Raw genomic sequence first — 16,995 nt, forward strand, 5'->3', positions numbered from 1 at the left:
CTGCCAATGAGAACGTCCTTTCCGGTCAGATGGAAATTTTAAGCTATTAACACAAGAGGCAAAAGTATATGACGAATCTTCGACATTTTAAGATGACAAGCACTCTCATACATTATTCAAAGCTGATATGAAAGGTGCTATAATTTCTTATACCAAATCGTGAAAAGTAACACCTAATTATTGATCCCAGCCATGAAAAGAACCTAACAAGATTATTGTATCATGATCCACCCAAAAGTATAATCTTTACAGTTGGGTGGATATTTTCATTTTTGCTACATTAAATGAAAAATAAATAATTGTTGATTGCCTCTGGTTGAACTGTTACACTGTTTCCGCCGAACTGACATTGTCACGAGTCTAAAAAGCACCTGAGCGAAACTGCCGCTGGCCAACTTTGCCGAAAGTTGGAGATAAAGAATTGATCTTTTAAGTGGATTGAGATCATTTTTCAGTGTCATGGTCTTCAGTGAAAGCTATTTCATATATCTGACTGTAATCATCAACGAAGTGAACATCGAGACCTTCTCTCACATTGGCTGCCAACTCATCATAATCTCTTCTGTTAGCAGAAGGAAATATTATAGTCTTCACACCGCTTCTTTTCGCAGCAATCGTCTTCTCTTTCACCTTTCAAAGAGAAAAGAAATAGTTAATGCCCATTCTGAATTACTTAGCTAGTCAACTCTGCTATAACATAATCTCAAAGGACGTTTATAGCTGTGATAGATGGATAAATACCATATTTGCACCAAATTCATTCGGTATACGTGCATCTCAAAACAGGTTTTCAAACAGAAAATTGTAAGTGAAGACAAAGAATTTGAGTTCAAATTACTTACCCCACCAATGGGAAGGATCCTTCCGGTTAAAGTTACCTCCCCGGTCATAGCTAGGTCTTTCTTTACAGGCTTCTTCGTGGCAAGTGAAAGCATTGATGTTATCATTGTGCATCCAGCACTTGGCCCATCCTTTGGTGTAGCACCAGATGGAACATGGAGGTGAATCTTGGTATTAGAAAAGTACTGGTCGTCGGGTTCTTTCTCAAGCAAAAATGCTCTTGCAAATGTCTGAGCTATTTGGGCACTCTCCTTCATCACATCTCCAAGTTGCCCAGTTAGATGGAGTGCTCCTTTTCCATCTCCTTGTTCCACCTGTGTAGTTTCTATATATAGAGTTGAACCACCCATTGCAGTCCAAGCAAGTCCCATCACAACTCCAATTGGTGTGTTCTGGTAGATGCGCTCGGCATGGAAAACAGGTTTGCCAACATAGTCAGACAAGTTTGACTCATCGATTATGATCTTCTTGGTTGTTTCACTTGCCGCAGTTTCATGAGATTTTTCGGCCTCTACGATAGGAGTCTGTCAATGCGATTTAAAGCGTCAGCACAAGTAAATCCATTACAGAAGCATGAAAGAAAACTAAATTGGGAGTGTGGGTGGTCTATAATAGGAGGTTGCAAATCTACAAGGTACTCTAATAGCCGCCCTGGTTGGATTAAAGAAAAAGAAAGAGAACCATTTAATGGTGGACATGTACATGATGTCAGTAATAGGTGGCACTTTTGTCATCATTCATAGATATAAAATTGAAGAACTCTCTTGCTTTTTTATAGAATAGGAACCATTTTGAACTTTCAAAATCATTAGTTAATAGTGGATTGCTGGGAACTAAGGTGATGATACCTGTGAAACAAGTTCTTGATCACCTCCACATGGAACTTGATCAGTATGTATTTGTTCAGACTCCAAGGTTGTGTTACTATCCTCCTCGTGCTTTGTAGCATCTTCTGGTTGACCATCAATGTGGGGCACGTCTTGAACATCAGTTTCAGTAGACATGTCCAAACTTTTAGATTCAGTATTATCAATAACCTGATCCTGAACAACTGGAGACGGCCCATCAGGTACTCCTTCCCTCACGAGTTGCAAAGCAATCTGTCAAATGATTAATGAATATATTTAATATTTTTAGATGAACAAAAGAACTTCAGACTAAGTGGTCAATGTTACCAGGAAAATGGATCACTCAGATATTTGGTATAGGTACCTGGACGTAGTGCTATCATGTGAAGTAGCTTGGATGCTAGGGGTATACCACTCTAATACGCAGGGTAGTGGTAGGTTTTGGATTAGTTTCCTACACAATATATATTTTCTGTAATGCATAGTGAATAGTTTCATTTATCCTAAAATACTAAGTAACTATTCAAGGAATCAGTTGACTACTGAACTACTAATTCTTTAGATCTTTACAAAAGAATTGGCTAATTAGAGCTGAATATTTAGGTATGATGAATTAGAGTATTAGATCAAGTACCCAATATAATGAACAAGTATCCTAGACCTGACCATATATATGGACAAAGGTGAGGGAGAACACTTTTTTCGAGGAGGTCTTGGAGAACATGGATACTAATAATAATTTATTAAATTATTAGTATTAGTATTATTATTTTAGCCCAATATAGAAAATCAAAATGGAACAGGGTAGTTGGACAAACCTTACGGTAAATCTTCTCGATATGCTTCTGTAGATTTCGAACCCCAGCTTCACGGCAGTAATTTTCAACCAATCCTAGAATAGCTGCATCACTCACTTCAACCTATCACACAAGTTTATTGTTTTAACCATAAAGTTTCCGTGGCAGTGGTGTATATGTACATATATATACACACACTATCAATTATAGCATAAGATATGCAAGGCAATGTATACAACTTGTGAGGCAGTCATTAAGTGGTCTGAGAACCAAAGGGATCGGGTTTAGTAACTTGCTAATATTAAACACCTCATCCTAGTTATTTCCAGTTAACAAAACGACTTTTGGTCCTCCATTGCTATTAGAAAATATGCCATTGGTTAAGTTTAAGTGTCATGACCAAGGTATTAAATTTTTATTTCAGTTTATATTTCAGTCGGTATGGAAATGGAAATATTTCGTAGAAATATTAAAGGCGGTGTTGAAATAACTACAAAATCATACAAATATGAAAACGTTAAGCAAATGTTGTAAATATGATGTAATTCTTTATATACAATGAGGAAACACAAAATGTAGGTTAATTAACTCTAATCACAACCTATGAAGGGGAAAAATGAAATTTGTAGTATTTTGTTAAGACTTTGTTGTAAGATGTTAGAAGTTGATTTAGTTTTTTTTTGTCATATTTATATATTTAATGTCTAATGTTTATTACACCAGGTACTACATCTTTCCAAATTTCCACCAAAATTACTCCGTTTCCAACCTAACTGAAAGAAATCTTTCAGGTTTTGTTGCATCAATTCTTTCAGGTTTTGTTGCATCAACCAAAATGGCCAAAATAAGGGAATACCTCTAATTTTCTAAATTTCTAATATGTTCTTACTCGTTTTCTAAGAATTTTGGGCTAAACATATTTTTCTTAGAGATATCTTGTCATTTTTGTTGAAATAATATACAGAACATGCAAGTAATTCGTTCTGTTGACTCAAATGGATATGTTTAGGCAATTTCGGTGGATATTTTGGAAAATTTTAATACCTTGGTCATGACTATCATATTTTCGCTCTTCACTACCTCAAGAAGCTCTTATGGTGTACTTGAAGCCTTCAATGCGCAGCCTTTCACCTTAAAAGTACTGTGACCGTTCTTGCAATTACCTAACTGTTGGAACCCATTCCCCCAGTCTCCTTTTTATCAAGCATTTATTAGACTTCAATTAATACATTACGTCTTCCCACTCAAATTCCCTCAAGCAGTCAAGCATAATACGCTTACGGTAAAAATAGAATAATGTTGTGGGAGTTGAGACTTCAATTCATTTGACTTTGATATGATTTACATAATGATACTAAGAAACGGAAAAAGATAAAAATAAAATTTCACTTGTTAATGGATCAACTTTACCTGTTCAGGTTTGATACCACAAGCCTCACGAGTTGTCTTCTCTAAATAATCCCTCGCAATGTGCATCTTTTCATCAGTTATATAGCCAGCTATTGTAATGACCTCCATTCTGTCCAATAGAGGATTTGGTATCATCTCAATAACATTAGCTGTGCAAACAAATAGAACCTACAAAGCAATAGTAACACAAAGACACATTAAGAGTCACATTGTAGAATTTAGAATAACATGCACACTTTGTTTCGTAAGTTATTTCTCTAAACCTAAGCAGTACGACTCGGACTCGGACCCGGCTCGGCCAAGGGCCGAGTCACTCGGCCGAGTCAGCCGAGTCACTCGGCCGAGTCAGCCTAGTCACTCGGCCGAGTCAGCCGAGTCACTCTGAATGTTATGAAGTTGTTAGTAGTGTATGTAAATAAAATAATAACATGATAATACTTAATAAAATCAAGTTCAAACTTCAAAATTAAATTACTAGTAGAGTTAGAAACAAGTAGAACTAAATAATCACTCTAGTAGACTCATACTCTAATAGTAATAACTAATAACTAGAATAAAAAACTAGTAGACTTACTATAAAAATAAATAGAAATACAATCTCTACCGAGTCAGCCGAGTCAGGCCCGAGTCAGCCGAGTCAGGTCCGAGTCACCGGAGTCACTTGGGCTAACCCTAGACTCGGCTGACTCGGTGGGACTCGGCTCGGTGTACTGCCGAGTCCCGAGTCACTCGGCTGACTCGGCCGAGTCGTACTGCATAGCTTTAAACCTACACGAAACACTACACATTTTATTTTCGTCTTTGTTTCTATCTCTATTTATAGTCTTCTATCATTTTACTTTTTAGCATACGGAACTTTCCAGTAGTAACTCAATTGAACATATATACTTGGAAGTTCATCGGCTGGCTCCTTACTCAAGCTTGGCCGAGCCAGGGGAGCCTAAGTACTTAAACTCAAAGTTGCAACCTATATAAGATTTACATCTAGATGAAAAACTTAGACAACTAAATTAACAAGGTCTTGAATATTTGATACAAAATAGTAAGAGTAGAGAAGCAACCTGTACCGAGATATGAGATAGTTGTGTTTGGTTCACTACCATAGCCTAAACGTTTTAGAAACTAAGCATGTTTTATGTAAATGATTTTCTCTTTTTCCTTTCACTTTTTTATACTAGTAGTTCCCGAACAACTACAGATTTGCTACATAATAAAGAGGCACAAAGAGGTATGCAGAAAACATGGAGAAAACATATGAAACTTTCTGAAGCACAGAATTTTAACCAGACAAGCCAGTCTTTTGGGATAATAATCTTACCTTTGACAAATCAATTGGAACATCAAGGTAATGGTCTAGGAAATTTGCATTTTGCTCTGGATCGAGAAGCTCTAACAAAGCACTCGCTGGATCCCCAGCATGTCCCCTTCCCAGCTATTATAAGACACAAGTCATCAAACACCTAAGTAATCAAATACATCGACAATACAAAAGCCACTTACTGACCCATTCTGCCACACAATATGTCAGAGTACAACATAGGGCAGAACAAACCAGCAAATTACACCTCAATTATTAACTATTTCAACTATTTAATTAAGATCAAGGGGGAGAGTGGGGGACATACAATCTTATTGCAAAACAAAATCAAGTATAACCAAAAGCTTACCTTGTCAATTTCATCAATTAGAACAAGAGGGTTAGCGGTTCCAACATTTTTCAGGCATTGCACCATTTTGCCTGGCATGGCGCCAATATAGGTTCGACGGTGCCCCTATATATAGTTTGTAATGGAAATGATGTATCAGTGTGAATTAATAAAAACCGGCTACAGATTAGTAGGTTAGTAAAAGGTAAACCTTAATTTCAGCTACATCAGCCAATCCTCCCACAGAAAATCGATAGAACTTTCTATTTAGGGCTCGGGCAATTGAACGACCAATGCTAGTTTTACCTACTCCAGGTGGTCCAGAGAGGCAAATGATTTTTCCTGAAAACCCAGATATAACACGAATATCAGTTCCTCAAATCTCACATCATAGGGAACCATTGTGGGAGGACATAAGATACTGCACAGAATTTCGGGCATTCTGGTATATCGCAAAGAGGTGAAAATAACAATGTAAATTTATTATTAACCCTACTCAGCATTTAGCACATTTCAATAAGTGTTGCTTGAATACAAGAGCTGTGCCTCTGCTATACAAGCATTACAGGAATCAAGCGGAGCTTTCCAACAGCACATTTCAATAAGTTGTTACTTACCCTGTGAGGTTCCTCGGAGCTTTCCAACAGCTATAAATTCTAATATCCTCTCTTTAACATCACTTAAGCCATAATGGTCTTCGTCTAGTATTTTCTGAGCTCGATGGACATCAAAGTTTTCATCACTGCGTTTTGATGCAATTAATAACAATTAGCACTGGTGTGTGTATAAGCATAGAATCAAGCAGAAAATGTAGCATTTATGAATTATGATATCACTTATAAAAGCTCTGGCAGCTAATTCAAGTAAGTATGTGCAACTAATTTCATATTCTTCTCTTCTTTAAGCAAAGGTAGGATAAACTTAATCTGTTTATAAAAAAAATTTTACCTAATGTAACAAGAAGGCGTTCAAATTCTTATAAAGTTAGCACTTTGAAGACTCATCATCAAATGAACAACATTACTTTTGCTTCCGTTTCTGGAAAACTGGAAGTACATCCATTAACTAGATCGCTCAATTTGCACCTATCGAAGTACAGGTGATTATATTCTCCCTGACAAGTAACCCATGTATAAGGGAAATATCATAACTAATTCAATATCCTCTTGCACTCTCAAACACCCCTCAACTCCTTGTGATGGGAAACGTTATACATTATTGCGAATGCAAACTAAAATAAAATGCAAAACGATAACAGAAGGGCAAAAACCTAGTAAACATTCGAAAAGTTAGGAAACCAATTTATCTCAAATCCCTTTCTATAACCAACTCTTGATACAGCAATACACAAAAGAAGGTTATATTCCACAAAAACTATTGTTCCAATTTGCTCAAAACCAATTTAAAGGTTATACGACACCTGTAGTTCCCCCAGGGCAAAGCAGTGAGCCAGTCCAGATAATTACGAGTTACATTAAACTCACTGGAGCTGGCTTCTAACAGCTGGAGTTTAGCGAGCTCTTCTTCAATGACTTGCAAAACATGAGGTGGGCAGTTTTCTTTGTTCGGCTCAAGTCTTTCCCGGAATTTTGCTGCAAGAAAAGAGGAAAGAGCGCTTACCATGTGGAACCATATAAAACTCCTCTATTATACGCATAACTATAACCAGTATAAAATATTAGACAAGACGAAACAAATCTTCAAAACAATAAAGGCGAAATATGCAGATTGTGTGCACACACAGGGAAAAGAAACCATCTATGTAAGTCAACCAGCCGATTATTGTTTTCACTGAATAATCATGTGTATGTGATTATTAAGTCCGTAAAGATTGTTAGTATCATGTACGTCAACTGAACAATAGGTTTATCTATAAAATTTCTGATTCTGGTAATCAAAAGAATGTGATGGTCAATATTGAGATCACTCATCATCAATCTTTTTCTTCAACACATTAAGACATGATTTATGGATCAGTTAAATGCAAGCTGTTTTAAATCCCCTGCATGTGCCCCAGTTTTCGCTATGCGTGGCATCTGATTCCCCCCTTGTATCGATGCAAAAGAATCAAACAGAACTAACCAGAGAGAGCTGTTTTGTCATCAGTCTCCACACCAAGCTCCTGGATCAATATAAATGAACACAACCTTTAGAGAAGTTTCAAAGAACTGATAAAACAAGCACATCCCAACCAATAAATTTGAGATCTAGGTATATTATCTATAGGAGAAACCTCTACTGGCAGTCTGGCACATTATAAGAATTAATCCAGCCCCAGGTGGCTCTTTCTACATATATAACCATAAGAAACAAAATATTCTACAAATAAAGTTAGAATGTTAGGTTAATGTATTTCTCCTCACATTGAGTCTTAGCATATGGACTATAGAGCATGAAACAAGAACTGTTTTGCCCCAACATGTAGGATTTACACCCTTATCCTACTTGACATAATGGCATGATAATAGTTTGGGCGACACACAAAAAACATACTTCACAGTATTGAAATTAGGACTCTTCCTAAAGTCGACATGTGAAGGCAAAAGAACAGATCAAGATTAGAGACCCCCTAAAATGAAACATGTCTAGGTAGTCAAAGATTTGAGGGGGCAACCGGCAACCACTACTCACAAATCATTATATTTGTAGATAGACGAATCAGCACATCATCCAATGAAGAGATTAAGTTTGAAGTTGAAGTGGTAAACTAACCTTCTTTATTGCCTTAAGATGCTCGTTCAACAAGTAACGGCGTTGCTCGCCACTTATTTTTTCTTCTATGGTTTTTGCTATTGATTCCTGACACATAACCCAGAAAGAGAAAACAAAAAGGTTAAGAAATATATGACGAGAGTACAACCCTAAGTGGTGGACAACGGTTACCTGTATCTTGCTGATTTCCAGTTCTTTCTTTACCAATTCCAGTGTCAGTCTTAACCTCTTATAGACCTGAGTTAGCAATAACAATGTAGAATTCAACAAATATAAATGGAGAAAGATGAACTGCTTGTCTGCTCAAATATGAAAAATCTAATCTGAAATACAAAGGAACCTGATTTGGCACTAAGTGGGTGATTACAAGTTCACATTATATGAAAATAATGCACAGGAATCAGCTATTATATATGTTCGCATTTCAGGCCTCAACTCGAATAAACCAACCAAAATTAACCTCCGTGAACATATATAAAGCATTCTCCAAGCAAAGTAGTTAGAATTGGGCTTCGCTCAACCAAACTTGCCAACTCTTCGAATTTCTTTTTTGTACTTCTACACAAATTGACATTAATATAATATTTTTCATATGGAAAATAATTTACTACCCCGATCAAAAGTTTCACTTATAAAACAGAAGATGAAGAAAGAAACAACAAAAGAATCGAACAGGGTGAACTCAAGCCAAGTAGCATGCAAGTGACTGCATAGCTTCGAAGTTGTTTTGGTGATTTGGTCTAAATTTCACGTAATCAACAATTCCGTTTATCCTTTTTTTTCTTTTTTTTTATCTTTACACCTAGCTGAATTCGCAAAAGGTCTGACGTGTGGAGAACCTTTTTCTGTTTGTGCTAAGCAACTATGGGCCTATATAACCACAGTCCACGTCAAAGTTTGTCTTGGTTTTACCCAATTTTTTACAAACCCCCTCCTTCCTCATGTCCCCATCCTTTACTTCTCCATTGCTGGAGCTGAAGTATATATTTGCAAGGAATCCTAGTCAAACAGGATAGTAAAAAATAAAAGTTGGACTTTCGTCCTCCATTAATGGAGGGTGAGGAGGGGAGAAGGGGAGAAAGAGTAGGAGGCCATTGATGGGAGATGATCTTTTAGAAATGGGGTAAAAACTGAAGTTTTGACTGTCGAGCACCTTGTTGCACCCAAAAGTTGTCCATATAGGGAACTGCTATCCTTATACCAACCACCTTATAAACAAAAAGTTGTCCTATAGATCATGGAACGCAGTAAAAAGTCTTCAAGTAGGTCCCACATTAATCTGTAAGCATGATTTTTTTCTCACAGCTACAGTAAGACCAAACCCAACATAATAGAAATTTCTAAGCTAGAAAAGAATATGTGCAACGAACATGAACAAAGTAAAAGTTCTCTAGTAATCGGCATATCTTAAAGCACTTCCAGGTTTGATTTGCAGATTCATTTATAAATAAGAAAATCATGAAAGCAATAATGATATAATGAAAAATGGACACATGAATACTATTATAAATTATTAATTGTAGATGAGTGCAGATGACATCTCTTACATCTAATTCTTCAAGCACTTCTTGGCATTGCAGCTTATTAGCTCCAGAAATAGCAGCTCCAAAGTCGGCCAACCTTGGATAATTGAAATCACCAACATGCTGCATTGCAAGGAGGAAAAATGATCAGAGATTAGGAGTTCGCGGATGGCTTGTATAGACCATATTTTTTGCATGTAGGACATCATAAAGTGTAAATATTGTTTGAAGCTTCCACCAACGTACTTAAATCACTGACTCCTCGCCTCCTAGGGATTGGTAAAGTACTTCAATACCGAAACTTCGAAACGTTACGCTTGTGTTTCAAATAAAAATAAAATAAAAATTGTACTAGTTTACGACATTGCTACTATTATATAAAAGGTATTAAATTTCAGTCCTCTTTTTACCAGAAGACAACACAGAGCAATTAAGGAAGCTTATTGATATCATGATCTGGTTTCAGTTAGCTTCAGGACCTTACTAATAAGCTTATTGGAACCTGTGGAGAAGATCAACAATAAGCTATCTGCCTGGAAGTCGAGGACCTTACCAAAAGGAGGTAAGCTTACTCTAATTAAAGCAATTCTCTCAGCCTTCCCACTCTACTACCTTTCCCTTTTTGCAATGACGATGGACATCCTCAAGCAGATAGATAAAAAGCTATGTAATTTCCTATGGGATAGCAAGATGGGGTCCAAAATAATCCACTGAGTAGCTTGGGATCTGATATCTAAAGACATTAAGGAAGGAGGGTTGGGGGTTAAGAACCTCAGGATAATAAATAATGCTCTCCTCACCAAATGGAGTTGGAGATCCGCAACAGAGAAAACATTCCTTTGGAGAAGAATCATCCAAGAAAAATAAGGTGAATCTAAGGGTGGCTGGGAGCACAGACTTTCAAAAGAAGCCTATGGATGCGGGATATGGAAAGGCATACAACAAATATCTACCTCTTTTCACACTATTACGAGGTGGAAACTAGGGGAAGGAAAATTGATTAGCTTCTGGTCAGATACATGTTGCACCACCATACCACTTAAAGATAGGTTCCCTGCTATACTCAATATAGCTGAGAACAAAGAGGCTACTGCTCATGACATGTTCAATAAAGGACTCTTGGAACATCAATTTGAGAAAGCATTTGAATGACTGGGAAATTCCCATTTTGGCCCATTTGTTGGAGGTAATAAACTCTTCACATCCACTCGAAGGAAACGATGATTGCAGAATCTGGACTCTAGCGGACAAGGACGAGCTCTCTGTGTGTCAATGCTATAAAAGACTATCTAGGCAGATAACTCCCAATCAGGACAGCCAGGAATTCCATCACAGCATTATCTGAAACCAGACAATCCCCGCCAGAGTAAGCTTTTTTGTTTGGGCAGCGGTGAAGAACGAAATCCCTACTATTGATATGTTGAAAAGAAGAGGGATGCCGACCCCTAACAGATGCATCAGATGTATGAAGGAAGAGGAGAATAGTGAATCAGTGATCATCTGTTACTGCATTGTGACAAGGCCCGACCACTATGGGATTTTTTTTGTCAACAAATCAAGGAACATATGGTGTACGCCAAGGACAATCAAGCAGGCATTAACTCAATGGAAAACCCTCAAAGAGTTAGGAAAGAAAGGAAAGAATTTTGGAACCTGGTCCCTTTGGCAATCATGTGGTAGTTCGGAAGGATAGAAACGAGAGAATTTTGAAAGATTCCAATCCATTCAGTTCTCTAGAAGTGCAGGACATCCTTGCCCAGCTTACTGGAGCAGCAATGCCCCTTGGGCTAAGAACAAGTCATATGCTGACTTCGTTTCTAACTGGGAGACTATTATGATGTAGCATTTAGGCTATATCTCCTGTACTTCGGTTTCCTTTTAAACTCCTTGTACATACATTCATTTACGTCAATATCAATTCAAACTTTTCAGGAAAAAAAATTCAAGAAATAAAAAATAATTTAACCTTCATCCCACCATTTCAGGTAAAATATAATTGCCCCACTTGTATCGTGTGAAATATAACTATTCAGACTATTTTGATCAAATACATATATGTAACTCAAATACTCCCTCTGGTATATTTTTCCATGTCCAAGGTAATAGTTCTTTCCACCAAAGCATTAATATTTGGATTGGGATCACTGGATGACCCCCGGAACAGTAAATGTTACGACTACGGGAGAGTAACCTTTTGCTCTATATTACACCTGAGTATATGTCTGAACATATAAATGTTTGCTATGTATCAACTGTTTACGACTACTGGAGGATAACATGCCCAGTTTACGACTACTGTAGAGTAACATTTCTAGTTTACGACTACTGGAGGGCAACATTTCCAGTTTACGACTACTTGAGGCTAACATTTCTGGTATTTGAAGGACATAACCTAACTAAACCAAGGTGTTAAAGAGTACCACACCTGAGTATAGGTCTGAACGTGATCCCTCCAGAGAGAACTCTTCTTCAGAACATCTCTTAGGGTCGATATGACTTCAGAAGATGTTGCCTTTATAACATCGTCATCCTTATTATATGGCTTGTCCTGCAAAGCAAACAAAAAGTTAGTGATCGACATAAACGAGCAAACCACAATAAATATCATTTGAAGTTTTGAACAAAGAAGAAACTGCAAATCAACTCAGAAAAACCACGAAAAGGAGACAGACATACCTTGAGATGATCTACTTTCACTGTAAGGGGATCTTCACTCACCTATAAACAGAAAAGATTGAGACTTGATTGTCCAGATTCCAGAAGTTGAACATTGAAAATTTTGAAAAGATTTTCAAGGTTTTGTATTTATAAATAAAAAAGAGACAAGTAATACTATAATAGATATTCATGTGAAATAATCACGTAGGTATCTTAATGCATGAATTGGATTTGTCACCAGAGTTACCAGATCACCAAGAAAAACTTATTAGTCAGTGAATCTTTTGCCCGGGAAAAGATTACTAAAAGTCATATGGGAGATTATATAAAGGAAAATACAAGAATGAGTTCCAATAAGTACAAAATCAGTTTCAACAGGACTTTGCTTTTTGAATCCAGCTTACCATCTCTGTAATTCGAAGTCGTCGATGACCAATAAGTACGACCTGTTCGTCTTGTATACTGGTTATCTGGTTCCAAGTTCAGATAAGGACCATCATCAGAAACGAATAATAAAATGTTGCTTTCAACTCATCGTTTCTTTTTTCACGACTCTGGAGAAGCAATTGTACCTGGGCCAATGTACCAACTTCGTGAAGACGGTCGTATAGTTCTTTTCCTTTGAGATCATATATACTCTTATCAGCTTCTGAACCAGATGAAAGACTAGGATCAGTTCCTGCCTCGTCTTTGAGAAGAAAGGCACCTGCATACGGGGCATGCCTTTTACGGCTCTCCACTAAAGCTGCTAGCAGTTTAGGATCCTGCAGAGAAAAGCTTTATCCTTGACTTCAATTGAAAATAACGAGGAAAGAAGAGATAACAATGATATTAGGAGCATAAAGAATGGTGAATAAAGGGAAAGTAGTGTAAAAATAATCACGATATCAGTTTCGCATTCCCATTATGAGACTCTCGTTGTCCTACTTCGGAGAACAAAATCCCTTGCTGCATATCTTTCTAAATGCTACGCATCAAACATCAGACTAAATGTACCAAAGAATTAGTTTTAAATACTCAACTACCGTGCCTAGAACCCTATCCGAAAAACAAGCAGAGCATGTATGCATATGCCTTAATGTAGCGAAAAGACTACATGAACTACAATACTGGTCATAAGAAACTCAACCCCAAATAAGCTAGTTGAATCTACACAGGTAACAGGTTTGCATATTTCAAAGTAATCAATTGCGCAGTCTACTTGGCTTTGTGACATGACAAAGAGTTTTTTAATAATAAGATGAAACTGTAATCAGTGTCCCATCTGTTCATTCATTGCCAGGAGGCCAATAAATTGTGGCAGTTCTTTATTGGGTCGGTCGGAGTCAGCTGGAGTCTCCCAGATTCTCTAGTTCAGCTCTTAGCTCAATGGAAGAAGATTCCCATAAGAAATCAAAGCGTAACCTTTGGGTTATGATCCCATTAGCAGTCTGTTGGTGTATTTGGAAGGCTAGGAACGAGGGCACCTTTAAGGACTCCTCTAATGCCTTCAAGGTGGAGGAGGAGGATGTTTTGGGGGTCCTATTCCACTGGAGTAGGACCCTGGGCTGGGCTAGGGCGTATTCTTATTTAGACTTCGTGTCGAATTGGGGGGGTATCATTAGCATGTAATCCTGTAATCATGATATCCCCCTCCCCCTGTACAGTTCTATTCTTTTTCTCCTTTCAATATTAATTCAAAGTTTTCAAAAAAAAAAAACTGTAATCCAGGCTATGAGATGAAATACCTTCACAGTAATGGGCATGTAGAAACCTGGAAATAGTGGTCTGTGCGGCAAAGGTAATGCTATAACCTGTTACAAGTACAATAATAAGTGCAGTGAAAAAAATGCTGATCTACGAGGGAAAGGTAATAGCAAAGACTGGAAGTCAATATGAATTATTAGCTATAAAACTGAGATAACTAATAAAAACCAAAGAACGAAAAAGTCTTCTGCTATGGCCCTACGTCTCTTTTTTCTGTTGATGGTGTTATATCACTTTTAGTTGTATACCACATTGAGGAATACTCTCAAGTCTTAGGGTTCACAAACCTATGTCAATTCTTTTTTTTAATAAAATTTTTTCGAGTAATCGAAGAAATCCTTACTGACCATCTATACTTGAATCTCAAATGCAAAAGCTCTTAGTGTGGAGGGCACCCACTAAAATCACTGTAGTCCACTACGTCTCCTTTTTTTTATTCTTACCTTACTTAATTGGGTCATTTCTTAGGTCAATTCCTGTTTCATGCCCTCTAGCAAATCTGCAAATTCCGACTAGAAGTGATATTCATTTACAAGCATTTCGGAAGACTCATTTGTCAGTTTGATCTTTCGGGTGAACTCCTAATTTGTCAGGGTTCTACGATTTTTTTTCTTTCTATTCATAACAAAAGTTCAAAATTGACAAAAAAAAAAAATTAGTACCTTTAGATAATCCTCTGGTCTTGGATTCGTAGAAACGATAGCTGAAGAAGAAGAAGAAGATTTTGAATCAACTTCTCCTACTGTCTCTGCCACAGTTTCAGATTCCACATCCGTGACGGCTTCTGCTTTTCCATCACCATCCGGTTTGGAGCCATCTCCACCAGATTCCGAACAAAAGAATGCTCTTGTATAACAATTAGGGTTTCTTGCATTTGACTCTCTTAAATAATTAAAAAATCTTAGTACAGGACTTCTCGATTCTCCTCTACACGAAGATATTTGGGTAGAGAAGTTAGGCAATCGAACTTGCAAATGAGAAGATGAAAGAGCCCTAAGCATAGTTGATTATTTGTAACGAAGAAAAAAATAAAGATTAGGTTAAAAGGTTCTCTTGCAAAGAGTGGGAAACTCCATTGAAGAACGAGATGAAGAAAAATAGGGATTTTCTTAAACCTTCCAAACCCCTTCACTTTAGCTTGCGCTTAAAGAAACCGTATATTTCCCAAGGGTTAATTAGACATTCACCCCTCACTATTTAGCTGTACTTGGACTTCACTCCCAAAATGAAAATATATATAGCGTTAACTCTCATTCTTGGCTTTCCAGTTAAATACCAGTTAAGTAGTCAGAGTGCCACTCGCACATGCAACCCATGATGAAATTACCCCTATTTATATCAACAATACCAAGCCAAATCAATCTTCTTGATGAAATTGGAGAGACTCGAAAGGAACTTTTGGTGGGACCACGAGGAAGATAAAAAAGAATGCACTTCCTATCTTGGGACATTATTCAAAGAGCCAAAGAACTAGGGGGCCTAGGTATAAGGTCTCTAGCTAAGGTCAATGAATCCTTAGTGGCGAAACTCGCCTGGAGATTCATCTCAAATCCAAACACAGTGTGGGCTAAATTATTACAAGCTAAATACTGCAAGATAGGGAACTATTGGAATGCAAACAGAAATTATAACTCTTCGACCATTTGGTCCTCTATGCTGCAGGTCAGGGAGGTGCTCCGAAACAATACTTGCTGGCAAGTGGGAGATGGTGGTTCCATCAATTTCACTGAAGATAGATGGGTACCTACAATACAAGGTTTCAAACCAACAGTAAATTACAGGTGGCACCACAACAAAACCAAGGTTTCTGAACTTATACTAAATGGAAGATGGCACGAACCTTTAATCAGAGATTTGTTCGACCACAAATCAGCAGTAGAAATCCTCAAAACACCACTGCCCATGCATCCAACAGAAGATAAACTTATATGGGTTCCCCACGAGAAAGGTATTTTTACTCCCAAATCTTATTACAGAGAAGTGACGCCTCAAATCAAATCAGCCAGGACAAATCAGGAGTTCCCTTGGACAAAGTTTTGGAAACTTAAGAATTTGGAACCAAAAGTATTACAATTCCTATGGAAAGTAGTTAACAAAGGTGTACCTGATCTCATAAGCATCAGCAGAGGAAACCCGAGCATAAATACGACTTGTATTCTATGTAATCTAGAGGCAGAATCAACCCAGCACCTTTTTGGCTCCTGTTCAGTATTCAGAGAACTCATGCATCAAGCTTCCTCCCACGAAAATGTCCCTCAACATGCAGATCCAGAAGAGATAATAAGAGAGATGATCAATAACAGAAAAGAAGAAAAGAAAGTAGTGTTCACGGCTTACCTTATCTGGGGTTTCTGGAAGTGTCGCAACAACAAGATGTTTAAAGGGAAACCAGTAAATCTACAAGAAATCATACATCAAGCACAGATCAGAGCAAGAGGTCTTCTTAATAGCCCAACCGACTCAACTAATGTAACCCATATCTGAGAATGGCTACCTCCACCAGACAACCATCTCAAGATAAACTTCGATGGTGCCTTCTCGCAAAGGGGATCGGCGATTGGAGTAGTGATTAAAGACGGTAGAGGAACAAAAATTCTCGAATCAGCAAGAAGAATAGAAAGCAGCTCGACTATAGAAAGTGAAGTAAAAGCCCTCTTGTTGGCGCTGGAAGTGGGAGTGGAAAGGAGTAATGATCTTTTTATAGTGGAAGGAGATTGTAGGGTTCTCATTGATGCGGTAATCGACGACCAGGATTTAGGCCCATGGAGAATTAGGCCTTACATCCAACGAGCCAAGACCCTCCTCAACAACCCTA

The 16,995-nt window shown here is 37.6% G+C and overlaps 1 protein-coding gene across 1 annotated transcript; it reads right to left on the reverse strand.

Moving 5' to 3' along the window:
• Positions 1 to 69: 69 nt before the first annotated feature.
• Positions 70 to 15,520, reverse strand: LOC147556611 (lon protease homolog 1, mitochondrial-like). The gene is made up of 20 exons (XM_086657522.1): positions 14,843 to 15,520; positions 14,162 to 14,227; positions 13,007 to 13,198; positions 12,839 to 12,904; positions 12,453 to 12,494; positions 12,202 to 12,324; positions 9,801 to 9,899; positions 8,425 to 8,490; positions 8,254 to 8,340; positions 7,624 to 7,663; positions 6,962 to 7,133; positions 6,159 to 6,283; positions 5,753 to 5,883; positions 5,563 to 5,667; positions 5,214 to 5,327; positions 3,896 to 4,063; positions 2,507 to 2,608; positions 1,689 to 1,940; positions 843 to 1,364; positions 70 to 630 (listed from the first exon to the last, which is right to left on the reverse strand). The coding sequence occupies exons 1-20, from the start codon at positions 15,179 to 15,181 to the stop codon at positions 445 to 447; spliced, it is 2,997 nt and encodes a 998-aa protein (XP_086513648.1). The 5' UTR covers positions 15,182 to 15,520; the 3' UTR covers positions 70 to 444.
• Positions 15,521 to 16,995: the final 1,475 nt, after the last annotated feature.

Source organism: Eschscholzia californica, unplaced genomic scaffold (assembly GCF_041429995.1).
Source record: "Eschscholzia californica isolate CP2 unplaced genomic scaffold, dmEscCali1.0.p SCAF_2, whole genome shotgun sequence".
Classification (NCBI taxonomy): Eukaryota; Viridiplantae; Streptophyta; class Magnoliopsida; order Ranunculales; family Papaveraceae; genus Eschscholzia; species Eschscholzia californica.

Coding starts and splice junctions, on each gene's coding strand:
- LOC147556611 (XM_086657522.1), bottom strand. CDS start 15,181: ATGCTTAGGGCTCTTTCATCTTCTCATTTGCAAGTTCGATTGCCTAAC. Junction 13,199..14,161: donor ACATGCCCATTACTGTGAAG/GTATTTCATCTC, acceptor TTTTCTCTGCAG/GATCCTAAACTGCTAGCAGC. Junction 8,341..8,424: donor TGGAAATCAGCAAGATACAG/GTAACCGTTGTC, acceptor GTTATGTGTCAG/GAATCAATAGCAAAAACCAT.